The 13051-nt window shown below is 39.3% G+C and overlaps 1 protein-coding gene across 3 annotated transcripts in view; it reads right to left on the bottom strand.

Moving 5' to 3' along the window:
- The window catches only part of myo15ab (myosin XVAb), a 45955-nt gene that overhangs the window by 20061 nt on the left and 12843 nt on the right, over positions 1 to 13051 (bottom strand). For all 3 annotated transcript variants that reach the window (XM_014973987.2, XM_088008490.1, XM_088008495.1), the window contains 17 exons: positions 11832 to 11927; positions 11571 to 11699; positions 11389 to 11495; positions 10163 to 10341; positions 9640 to 9712; positions 9311 to 9502; positions 7264 to 7343; positions 7107 to 7180; positions 4287 to 4395; positions 4083 to 4151; positions 3914 to 3978; positions 3429 to 3824; positions 2385 to 2463; positions 2045 to 2140; positions 1842 to 1902; positions 1176 to 1269; positions 940 to 1057 (listed from right to left, as the gene is read on the bottom strand). In XM_014973987.2, coding sequence (XP_014829473.2) covers positions 940 to 1057; positions 1176 to 1269; positions 1842 to 1902; positions 2045 to 2140; positions 2385 to 2463; positions 3429 to 3824; positions 3914 to 3978; positions 4083 to 4151; positions 4287 to 4395; positions 7107 to 7180; positions 7264 to 7343; positions 9311 to 9502; positions 9640 to 9712; positions 10163 to 10341; positions 11389 to 11495; positions 11571 to 11699; positions 11832 to 11927 — 2017 coding nt within the window. The remainder of the gene's footprint in view (positions 1 to 939; positions 1058 to 1175; positions 1270 to 1841; positions 1903 to 2044; positions 2141 to 2384; positions 2464 to 3428; positions 3825 to 3913; positions 3979 to 4082; positions 4152 to 4286; positions 4396 to 7106; positions 7181 to 7263; positions 7344 to 9310; positions 9503 to 9639; positions 9713 to 10162; positions 10342 to 11388; positions 11496 to 11570; positions 11700 to 11831; positions 11928 to 13051) is intronic.

The raw sequence follows: 13051 nt of genomic DNA, 5'->3' as shown, positions 1-13051 counted from the left end.
ACATATGTTTTTTAATGGTGCAAATTAAATTTTTTTCCTTTTATAATATTATTTTATTTATATGTGATTTATTATAAATCACTCAAAGAAAGAAACTGAAAAAGTGACAGATTTTAAAAGCCTGGCCACTCATTGTCTTCAGACCCTGCTTTTAGCAGTCATGTCCTGGGGGTGTTTGAGCTGGGGTTTTTTTTCCTCTTTCTTTCTTCTGTGTTTGTGTTTTCAAAATTTTCTCCTCTGCACTTGACTTTCAAGCAGTTTTTTTTTTTTTGATCTGAAATCACAAACTGCTTCAAGCACTTGTTCCTTTCACATTTACATCATAGCTGAGTTGCTGTGAAGATTGTGCATGCAGAGTGGATATCAAAATATTCCTTTGACTGTCACTAGAAGGAGCCCAAGTACTACCATTCCTATCAGTCCTACGCTTTAAGAACCGCATGCTAAAGTCACATTGATGGCCAAAATAGATAGTCTGAATTTTGACCTTTGATAAGAGATTTGTGTAAATGATAAAAAGGGGAAAAAAAGGAAAATAAAGCTTTCAAACTTTCTAGTTGACATTAAACAATATATGAGCTAAAATTTTAATAAATAACTTGAAAATATCAGCTTAAGTAATTCCAACTCCAAGTACCATAAGACATTAGCTTAATAACATGAATGAGCAGAGAAAATATAAGATGAGCTTAAATACAATCTGAGCAAAGAAATGAGAGGCATTAGAGAGAAAATTACAAGTCAGCTGGTTCTCGTAATCTTTCAGAATCATCACAAGGCTACAAACTGCTTGGATTAAAGATTTTTTTCCAAGCATTACTTTCAATTGACATTACAAACAAATCCATTTTTGTGAGACAGACAAATAAAGAAAAGCCTTCAAAATGTCTAAACCTCTACACCGTGTGAATGAGACCAGTTTTTAGCAGCTGTGCTCACCTGGAGGAGGTTTAGGAAGCGGCCGATCCGGAGCTCTCATCTTTGTGCCTCTGTTGACTTTGAGGCCCGACTGTTTTATCGCAGACGCAGAGTGTGTTGGGCCAACAGGACGTTTGGGCTGGACAGAAAGAAAGGAGCCATGCTGTGGAAATTCTTTGTAACGTGGGTGTTCATGTGTCAGGGTGAGCAGCTGCTATCGATCTGTGCCTGCTTGGTTCAGGCAGGTTGGAGTTTACCTGTGGAGCAGGAGGATTGTCCATCTGGGGTTTGAGGATCTGTAAAGCTTCATCACGAGGCGTCTGCTTCTTCTTGAACTTCCCATCTGGTCTCCTAAACAAAAAGGAACATCACACTGGAAATCATTTTCATGATTTATCTACCGAAATATCTATAAGCTTACAACACCTCCACATTTATTTAAAGCCCTAAAAAGATGCAGAAAAATCAGTTTAATAAATTAATCTTTAAGTGAGTAGAATATTTCTAATTTTACAAAAGTACTGTTTAGTAATTTTTTTTTTTTTTTTTACAAAGAGTCACATCCAACACTTATTTGCACCCCTGCTGTTAATAACTTGTACAGCTCATTTTCCCTGGTAGAAAAGCTCTCTGTCTTCTCTTATAACATTTGTCAAGGCTGGAGCTCAAAGCCTTGTTCAGACATCTGGTTGCTCACTGATCCTCTCCTCCTTTCTATAGGATTTCACTCTATGGACTGGACGGCTACAGAAGAAGTTTGATTCTGTGCCTAGAGAAGCATTTCTGTGTTGAGTTGGAGCCATGCTTTATGTAATTATCCTTCAGAGAGACCAAGTGGAAAAACTCTCTTTAGCTTTGAGTCTCTGTGTGCACGTGTGTGTGCGTGCGTGTGTGTGTGTGTGTGTGCGCGCATATAAACTGACCTTTTGCCAGCTGGTTGTGGTTCTCCTGGTGGCGATGGGGAGTTATATCTTCTGATAATTGCTTTAAAATAACAAAAATTTAAATACATTTAGTCTTTTATATTTCAGGTTCAAACACTAACTGAAGTGTCAAGATATTGAAAATATGCAGAAGAATTATTTAAGGAACTGTTCCTTAAATAATGACTGTTCAAAGGAGTCACCTTGAATGTCTTGGCTGGGGACGATGTGATCTGCAGTCTGAGATGAATACTTCACCACTTCTCCAGCAGGGGGTGGAGGAGACGTCCCTACTGGGGCTGACACACACACACACACACACACACACACGCACGCACGCACGCACGCACGCACGCGCACACACGCACACGCACACGCACACGCACACACGCACACACACACACACACACACACACACACACACACACACACACGCACTCAGTAACATGCCAAAGTGACACAGATGATTCTCTGTTGTGCTTGGATCACTTCAACGTGAATTTTATTTTTTGACAAGATCTGCTGCCTCTCACATGCTCATACCAAATTTCCTGGCCGGTTCCTTGTTAGCCAGGACGCCTGGAGCTTTTCTTCCAGAAACACCGTCTACGCCTGAGTGAGTCTGAAAAAAACAGAAGAAAATAACAGAAATCAATGAGGATTTTCTCAACTGGTGTTGGCAGTTTGTTGGAGCAGTAGGCAAAAGAATAACAAGCATACATTAGCAACACATGTATTCCTTCCCTTTGAGCTTTCCACATTTTATCTGTGATTCCAAATCAAAAGTACAACATAACTGCAAAGTAAAAAGTAACAGATAGAAACAATTTGGTGTATATTTGTGTTCAATCCCCTTTATTTTCATGCCACTAAATACATTCAGAGTAACCAGCTGCATTCATTGACCTTATTAATGTACAGAATACTCCTTTGTGCAGTTTTATTACAGTTTAAATACAGGTGTTCTATGCAGTCCCAAAATAGTTGTTAGAGAACATTAGAAAGATTCGGAATAAGGTTAACAGAAGAAGAACTGCTAAGAAGCCCCCGCTAATGGCAGAGATCCTCAGGTGGATAGATAAGCCAATGAAACAAAACACACTATCCTCACTATGAAACATGGTGGTGGCAGCATTATGCTGTGGGGAGAATTTTCTCTAGTAGAAACAGAAAAACTTGTTAGAGTTGATGAGAAGATGAATGGGGCTAAATACAGGGCAGGCCTGGAAGAAAGCTTGTTAGAGGTCACAAAAATCCAAGCGAGAATCAATTACAAGATTTGAAAATTCCAACAATCTCCATCCAATCTGACTGAGTTTGAGCTATTTTGCAAAGAAAAATGTCCAGTGAGTTGTATGATGGAATATAATAAATAGGACAAAAGGTCAAGAGGTGTAAATATATTTTCAAGGCATTATTACAACAGAAAACTGTCAGACCTGAATTTCTGCCGCGATAAAAATCAATTTCTTCCTCCCAATAGCCTTAAATAAAGGATTTATTCCGCCCACAATACAAAAACTGCATCTCTTTTTCAGTAAGCAGACAATGCAAAATGTCAGTGTAAACTGTGTCAAAGTCTCTGACCTGTACAGCAGGTTTAAATGTTGGTTGTGCTGGCTCAGCTTTGGAGGAGCTGAGATGAGGGTCACGGTAGGCGGGCCGACTGTGCCGCTGGGCCCGAGGCTCAGTCGGGGGATCAGCAGGGCGCTGAGCGTTTGGCTGTGATTCAGTGTGATCCCGCTGAGCAGAAGGAAGATAAGGGCTGGGGGGAAACACGGCTGCTGCGTAGGGAGTCGGAGTGAAGTTAGCATAAGGGCTCGGCGGGATGTTTGCATATGGACTTGGAGGTATGACAGCGTATGGGCTGGTGAGGGCATGATGGGGTACGGGACTCATTGGAGGGCTGGTGATGGGGGAGGTTGGGGGACTCGACACAGGACTGCTGACCATTGCCATGGCTTGCATGGTCATCTGCTGCGCCTGAGAAACAAGAAAATGACGCATGGAATCAAACGGCAGCAGCAGCAGTGACACAGATAAACAGACAAGAATCCAAACGGGGGAGTTACCATGATGACGGCCTGCTGGTTCACAATCGCCTGCTGCTGCTCGGCCAAAACAGCTTGCTGGTCTTCTAGAGGAGAAACAGCAAGTAAACAGGATGAAGGCATGGAAACTCACACTTGACTGTTTGGTGTGTTTGTGTTTTACATTTTTCTTGTCATGTCTGATACAAACCAGGTGTTACAGGTGCCACAGCAGCGACAGGAGGCGACATCATGCCTCCCACAGGAAGGACTCTCACAGCTGCGGACACAAGCACAAACAAACAGCTGACGTTTGACAGATTCAATGTTCGTCCGTTGAGCTCACAAGATTTTTAACCAGCTGGTAAAGTATGAAAATGGGAATATTTAGCATGTTTTTGTGTTTGTTGCAGACCTCCAGGTGGAGGTGGGTGGCCAGATGACTGCCCCGGCTGTTGCCACTTCCCACCGACGCCCCCGGCCCCCTTCATCCTGTGTGACAGGCCTGCAGTCAACTCTTCTTCCTTAGAAAAGAGACAGTCTTTAAATGTACAAAAATCTGAGTTGTATTTTTGTACTTTTTTCATCCATTATTATGTTTTTATCACATCACCTTCAGACCGTCTGTCTGGTTTTTTAATGGGAAAGTTTTATTTTTAGAGCTATATTTTTGTTCATGAGACTGAATGTATGCCAGGACATACAGTATGTGCTGCCAAGAAGACCAATTCAAAGTTCTTTTTATCATCATTATTTTGATAAATATAAACAAATGTGATAAAAGTTTAGGTTCAGACAGATGAATACAATGTAGGCAGAAAATATAAAACTACAAGATGATTTCTCTCTTTTGGAAGCTTTTGTCTGACAGTCAGACTCAGGGCTGTGATCGCTCTTTATGTGCTAAACAAACACTTTTCAGCAGTGGGCTCAGCACGAAGCCATTTCTCCTGCTACAGATTGACTCTTGCGTTTGTATCAGATGTGTAGCAGGACAAATTTGAAAAAACTTCCTGGTCAGAAACCAGGAACTTACCATAAATCGTAAGTGCATTGATTATGCATTTGTAGGCGGTGTCTCATTAAATAATAACCTCTTAATTTGCTAGAGAGTCGGTTCCTCGTAAGCAGATCTTCACTTTGCCCAGTGTGGGAAATTACCGTGGCGACTAGGTAGCTGTGATAGTTACGGTGACTGAGTAACGTAATAGGTTGACGGGCAGGAGTGGCCTGTAGGACACATCTGATACATGCTAATTCCTGTCAGCTACATCCGATAGCAGAGTTGGACAGAGATCGGTCCAGTCTGGTCAGCTTTCACAGAAAACTTTTATCTCAGTCAACAAGCCCAGTTTTCTTCAGTTTTGCAAGACTGAACAGGTGAGGTATATTGTCACAGATGGAGGTCATCACTGTCCAAAGTCATGATTTTAATGGATTGCTGTTACATTTTTTGTATCTCAATATTCCCACCAGCATGATCCTACTGGAACAGACACTTGTTTTTTAAACACACATTTTAGTACAAATGTCCAACTTGTAAATAAGATCTGTCCTGTACCAAGAAAAGGGATACCATACAGTGTAAAAGTTTTTTCGTTTTAATTACTAAATACCAGAGTTTTTGACTATGACAATAAATAATAAATATGAACAAACAATATCACGGAGAATCTATAAATAAGCTACCAAGACATCCCAAAGGAGCGACTGCCACAGAAACGGGTCCAAATTCTTCACTTTCAGAGATTTTGTTAATAGTTTGTACTTGTATGGCGCTTCATTAAGCTTCATACTACATGTATTCATTCACGTTATGTAGTCTACTGTACTCTGACAGAAGTGAGTCCTGCAGCAGGCAGGGTAAGTGGGTGAAATGTCTTGCCAAAGGACAACCACAGAGGCAGAAAGAGTGTGAATTGAACCAGCAACCTACAGGTTGAGGGACGAACTCCTACCACTGATCCATCAGTGGTCGGTGGTAGGAAAGGCAGAATTTGTCCAAATCAGTTATTTTACTAATGCAAAAGTAACTATCCTGAAACTTTGATATTTGCTTCAGCTGTTTTCTTTAACACTTCTGTCAGTCTGTGTCATTACAATATTAGCTGAATTTTAAAATCTTTAAAAACGGCTGAGGTTTTTTTTAATAATAGTTGTACAGTCAGAAACTCCCTCTAGTTATTTACTTTAATTGAGAACTTTAGTTTCTGACCAGATCTGACAATTTAGGAGGAAAAAAAATCAGAAACATTAACCAAGAAATCATTACTGTTTAAACTTTACCTTTAATAACATAAGTTACCTCATTTTTAAAGTGCAATCAGTAATACTTTTATAACAAATTTATATCAGTAATGATTTCTTGATTAATGTCAAGTTGTCATAACAAAGACATTTTGAATAATGTCAACTTTGTATTAAAAGTGTCATAATTTACCGAATGACGCTTTACGACAACAGTCATAAATATTCATGAAGACTTATTGATGTTCATGACAGGTGTTATGTCATGTTTATGACAGTGTCATGTCAGTCTTATTCAACCCCCTTCAAATAAAGTGTTACCAAATAATTTCAAGAATTTTAAGAAGTTATGATTGAAGTTGAAAATGTATTGAAATAAATATATTGAAATGAATATAAAAAAATGTCTATGTTTCCCCCCATCCAGCTGTGAGGAAACTAGCTTAGTTTTTCCCAACATGTGTAATACAAAAAGCTTTCCACTGTAAGAATTTGGTGCCGTTTGCTCTTGCAGTAATTTATATGGGTTAACAAACTGCAGTTTTATATCAGCTGAACTGTGTTATCTTTGTTGTTTCTCCTACATTCAGTTAAAGTGTTGCATGTAAATTTGAAATGCTAAGTTGTTTGGTAAGTGTTGCTATAATGACTCGAAAGTCAGCGCTAAGAGAAAATCCAAACAAACCAACAAACTAAAAACACATTCATCTAAAAATTGTCAAGTACAAGAGTCTGAACGAAGAATAAGAGTATATGTCCACTGAGAGGGACCAGATATTCATTTTCAGCAAAAGGATACAACTATTTTCTTTGTTACCAGAAAAATTAAGCTAGAGCTTTACACTGTTCTGTGTCATAAAGTAGGTTTGCTTCAGATCAACTCTAGGATCCACAACACTTAAGAGCTTCTATAGGCAGTGACAGTAAATAGTTGATAGTAAATAGTTGATGGTAAACAGTGTCAGGATGATTAAGTTATGTAACATACTCCAGCTCCATCCGACAGTACAGGGTCAAACAGGCTGTCGAGATAACGATCCATCCCTCTCTGAGGCTCTAAATCTGCAGGGAGGGAAGAGGAAAGATGTCTTTAGCTCTCCTACAGTCAACAGGGAGGAGCTGGTCTGTTGGTCTCAGTAACTCACCTTGGTTGAACCGATCAGAGTCGTATATGGCTGAAGGACTGACGTCATCGCTGATGTCAAAGCCACCCCCCAACAGGCTTCTGTCAAACAACAACAGATGATAGAAAGATGGTAAATCCAGCAGGAATGAAGGAGATCAATGCAGAACACCTGAAGATGGAGGGTCTCTGCCTAACAAAACACTTAAAATGAAGATTACATTAATGTTGCTTTGGTTTATACCTGATAAATGTCAATCCCTTTATACTGATCTAAACTAATATTGGAAGAAAATTTCTGGTTCTTCTCTCTGTAAATAATTTACAACAATAGTTTTAATGAAATGGTCACAGAAGTAAAACAATTCTGCACATTCAGTTCAGAAAAGAAAGAACATTCTCTTCTTATTCCAGACTTTTCTTTATAAGGATATACAAATAATTATCTGGTGTTTAAGGTGCTATTTAGTGCATGCTACTTCAGCATTTTCTGGTAGAGAGCAAAATTAATGCTTTCCTTAATTATAGTTAATTTGTCCAGATGCAAAATCAGCAAAACAGCCCAGAGCATCACACTGCCACCACCAGGCCTACATATCAGTGATCTTCTTGTTAGTTTTACACTAACTAAATGTTCACAGATGTTTTTGTTCTGTTATAGTTCACATTGTTTGATGTGTTGTTGGTGTCAAGGTGACAAAGGAACTCAATTATCTTGTTACAGATGCAACTTATCAAGCTAAAAATCCTCATCTAAATGTGAATGAGTTGAATAATCTGAAAGGAAGAAGCAAAGAGCAAAAAAAGCAAACAAGAGAAAGCAGAGGTCATCCACCTGTCAGACCTGGAACATCAAAAACTGAAAAATATGGCATACTTTTTTTAGTTCGTTTAAAGGGAGTAGTAAGAGAGGACTCGCAAATTTAATTGGTAATAAAATCAAATTTGAAGATCTAAGAGAAGTAAAAGATAAAGAAGGTGAATATGTTATGGTTGTAGGGAAGCTGGAAGAATTTCTGGTTACATGACTTAATATATATTCCCTCCACTCCCTGAAACAAAGAAACATTTTTATAAATTGATATTTGATCAACTTACACAGGAAACAGATGGAATATTGATTTATGGAGGGGACTTTAATATTGTATTAAACCAGTCTTTGGACTCCACCAGTAAAGCAAAAAGTAGTAAAGCACTCATCCTCATCCTCGATATTTATGTACATATCCAGGTACATAAATACATCTTAAAGGAATTGGGGGTAATAGATGTCTGGAGAGAGTTAGCCACTGAGAGAGATTACATGGTCTATTCTGCCCCACATTCAATCTATACAAGAACAGATTTTTAATGAAAGCAAAAGATAGATTTAGAATAGTAGAATGTAAGATAAGGTCAATATCACAATACTTGATTTATTTTCAAGTATGGTGTCCAGTACTTGAAAATAAATCTAACTCTGAGGATCAAAAATACAACTTGGAGGTTGAATTTGATAATGTTACATGACCAACAGCTAGTGGAAAAATAAGAAAGGAAATATAATGAATTTCATTTCAACCACACATATATTCCAATTCTAACTAGTCAAACAGTAAAGTATGCTTAATTAATAATTAAAAGTTATTAACTTTTAATTAAAAGTTAAAAGTTTCTGTCTAAGGAAGCCCAGCAGAATGGGCCAAAAACAACAACTTCTGTCGAGCAGCAAAAGATTTGACACAGAAACTTTTTCTAACAAAGCAAAGATCCAACTCATATGATGTATCCTAAAAATAGTTTTTACCCCACTGGTTTTTGTCCAGCCAGGATCACAAAGTCATCATTTTAACAGCTGGCTAGCTTCATGGAACGTCATTCATTCTGTGTGAGTGTGTGCGTGGCCTTGTATATATTATTCAATCACTGTGTTGTGGGGACCAACTGCTCCTTATGGGGCCCGGGCTAAAATAATGAATGAAAATTGAAAGGAAGTCAATGCAAAGTCCTAGTGTAGATAAAAAGACATACTGTGTGTGTGTGTGTCCGTGCGTGCGTGTGCATGTGCGCGTGTGTGTGTATTGTCTCACATGCTGGCATTGGGCCGAACTCTGGCCGGCTCCAGAGCAGAGATGATGAAGTAGCTGTTGTGTTTGGGGAAGTCAGCAGGAAGCTCCAGGTCTGACATCAAGTCCAGAACATAGTCTGAGCCTTCAAGTTCGACCCACTGAGCCGGCTCCTTCAGCAGTACCGACCAGCCTTGACGGCCATCCACCACACCCCTACACACACACACACACGCGCACACGCACACACACACACACACACACACACACGCGCACACGAAATGCAACATTTTCACCTTGACATTCTTTCATTCTTTCATTCATTCTTTCCTTTTTTTCTGCATTTGCATTACCTGTGTTGTAAAATGTTTTTAGCCATTTCCTCTCCTGTCGTCCAGGAATGCAGCGGACATAAGAAGGACATGCCTAGAGAGGAAAAGCAGTAGCTTTTGTCTTTATGAAAATCATTTATAAATCTCATTCAGGTCCAAATCCAAACAGAAACTGGTTTCACCAGCATTGTTCTTATGGCTATCACAAAACCAAACCAGAAACAGACACAAGCAGAGCCAGCCAAGAAGCCAGAGTATCAGGTGTTCTCTAATCCTTAGTGGACTTGCCAAAAGACTGGAGGGCAGATAAGGTGGATGAGAGCAGAAATAAGAGAAGGAGAGATGGCTAACTCTACCCTGCTGAATGCTGAAGACAGACTGGGCTCAGGTAAAAATACAAAGTAGGTTAGTGATGCAGGTCAGAAGGATGGTTGGGTCAGCAAAAGCATTTGTAAAAAGTAAAAAAGTGAAAGCATATTTCCCAGTTATCAATAGGCTTATGGATGTAAAATTCCACTTGACTGTAAATGGTGTGTGTTCTCACCGTCGAAGCAGTGTACATGTAGAACAGTGTGAGCTTTCTTGCGGTTGGCGGTCCACTCCAGCAGGCAGGGTGGGTACGTCCGGACGTACTCAGGCCCCACGCTGAGGCGCTGCAGAGCCTGGAGCAGACGGTTCTGACACACACAGTCGTAGCCGTCTGGGCCATAGTCTGACACAAACCTACAAAAACAAGTGTGTGATTCAAAAACTTTATATCAGATGTATGTTACTTCAGAGGTAATTCAGCCCTCAAATTTGATCACATAACTGTCACAGCACAAATATAAACGTCAATGTGATTTTATGGGATAAAATAATACAAAGGAGTGAATAATTAAGATTTTTTTCTAATAAAAATCTGAAAAATGTGCTACGGCTTTATATTTAACCCTTTAAATAATACACTTGTTCATCCTAAAGTTTCTTAAGTCAAATTGCAATAAAGCAGAACTTATTTTAATAGGCACAAAATTAATACTAAATAAACTCCATAACTTATCTATCCTGGCTGAAAATTTCTCCATGTCTCTCTCCTCTCAGGTCAAGAGGCTGGGTGTCATCCTCAGCATCACCCTCTCCTTTGCCTCCCACGCCAATAACTCTACTTGTTCTGCACTCTTCCATCTTTGTAATATTAATCGTCTACGTCCTGCTCTGACTCCTCACTCCACTGCGGTTCTTGTTCATAGTCTGGTTACTTCCCCTATAGAATATTGTAGTTCTCTTCTTTTTGGCCTTGCACACAAAACATGTTTGATATATAGCAATTTTATAACAACTGAAAGCAACATAGTTACTTGATTGTGATATAAAATGTCACTTTGTACCTGGAAAATACATAAAACCATCCCTGCAGAGAAGGTTTCTGATGACTTTCTTTCAACAATGACTTTGTTCTTGCCAGTCTTCCACATAAACCATGCGGAGTGCTGTACTCTGTCATATTTTAATACAAGGCATTTTGGGATATTATTTTAAAGTCTATCCCTGCTTTCTGCAAGTTTCTTTTTATCCAGTTTACTGTGTGTGTGTATATATAATGAGAAGCATTAAAAAGCATCCTTCATTTTCTTTCAACTTTGCAATTACACCCTATTTTAAGATAGTCCATTATATAAAATAGTGTAAAAAAACAAAACAAAACAAAAAACACTGAAGTTTGTGGTTTGATTGTGACACAATGAGAAAAAGTTCAAGGGATAAGAATAGTAGAGCTGATTTTCTTACTTGAGGAGGTATTTAGCCAGTCTTTGCGAGGGCAGGAAGGCGGACAGACAGGAGGAGAAAAGAAGCCAGCCCCGCTCTGAGTTCAGCACGTTAGGATTCCTCCACACCTACAGAACAACCATGAAGTTCTTAAAAAAAGAAAATAAGATGGCATATTGATTTAAAAACTGTTAGTTTAAAACCTGGTTGGCTATCTGAGCCAGGATCTCGTCTCTGAGGCTGGGGTTGGACAGGCCCCTTTGGATGATGTAGTTCCCAAACATGTTTTCTTGAGCTCCATTCAGGTTCGGATCGCCCATGAACCGCAGGATCTGTCAACAGCACCGATGGATGTTTGTGGAAAATAGTGCAAGTCACTCATGTGATATCCCAATCTTGACTGAATTTATATCTATAAGCTGAGTGTCGATGATAAGAGTTTCACCAATAAATGCAAAACGAACCAGAATGAAGCTGTTGAGAGATCCCTGCTTAAGCTCCTGATCCAGACGAATCAGGGAGTTCTCTAGTGGAGCCGTGAGCATTCCAAACAGAGGCTCCTACATCAGAAACAAACAAGGACTTTAACAGCTTCCCCGTGGATCAAACATGTTTTCTATTTAAACAGTGACACAGTGTTAGCTGCTGATGTTTTCTGTGTTTTCTTTAGACAGGACTAAGCACTTGTCTTTCTCCCAGTGTCATAAAACCAAGATAGAGACTGGATTTAATGGAAGAGGAAAGGTGTACATTTTGGAGAAAATTTAGTATGTTGAGGTTATAAGCAAACTAGGGGTGCACAGAATTGGCCAGTCGATTTATTGGCCCAGATTTCCTTATTTTTGGGAGATCAGTGATCGCCCCATACTTGTATATGAAGATGATATTATCCATGGATCTAATTGACCTCAGCAAATGTCTAAAAATCAGCCACTGTTCTCTTTTTGCTCTGCTGTGAGAGAGTCTGACTGATGGACCCACCTACCAGGTCATGTCTGCTCATTTGCAGTTAACAATAGTCACCTCACTGTTGCCAGCTCAGTGACTTTCCTGCTATATTTTGCAACATTTTAGACAAAAAAAAACGAGTGTCGGCCAAAACCGGAATTGGCAGGTCAAGCATCTGTAATTGGCAATCATCCAGAAAACTGCAATCAGTGCACCCCTAAACAAACGGAATATGGCTCAGTGATGTTGGAAGCTGACGTGCTGTGAAAATTCCAAATTTTGTAGAGAATAAAATATTGCTCAAAGTTCATATCAAGATGAAGGAATTGAGGGATAGATTAAACTTAAACACATTTTTTTCTACACCATTTTCTATTTACACACTTTTACAGATGTGGAAGATATTTTCTTCTGTGTTTCATACAGAACCAGATGTGTAGGCTTCACTTAACTGTATTTATTTAGGTGTTAATATGTTGAAGCTAGACTGGTAAAAACCAGACTCTTGTCTTGCTTTGCTTCGTCCAGAGGGTCTGGGCTCTCAGCTGCTGAGAAATGATTGTTTTCTGGAGCTGTGGCCTGTATTGATGTTTTATCTTATCCTATAGCTAATATTTGACTGACATATGTGAAGTGCTATGAAGCTTATTGGAAATTTCCTGTGCTGTAAACAGCAATCCTCCAATGCAAAGAGAGAAACACTGAGCTGAACGAGGCAGCTGTTAATGTTAGTTCA

The sequence above is a fragment of the Poecilia mexicana genome, unplaced genomic scaffold (genome assembly GCF_051168715.1).
Source record: "Poecilia mexicana isolate PSO_F unplaced genomic scaffold, ASM5116871v1 scaffold_2, whole genome shotgun sequence".
In the NCBI taxonomy this organism is placed as follows: domain Eukaryota; kingdom Metazoa; phylum Chordata; class Actinopteri; order Cyprinodontiformes; family Poeciliidae; genus Poecilia; species Poecilia mexicana.
This window is presented reverse-complemented; position numbering and strand designations above follow the sequence as displayed.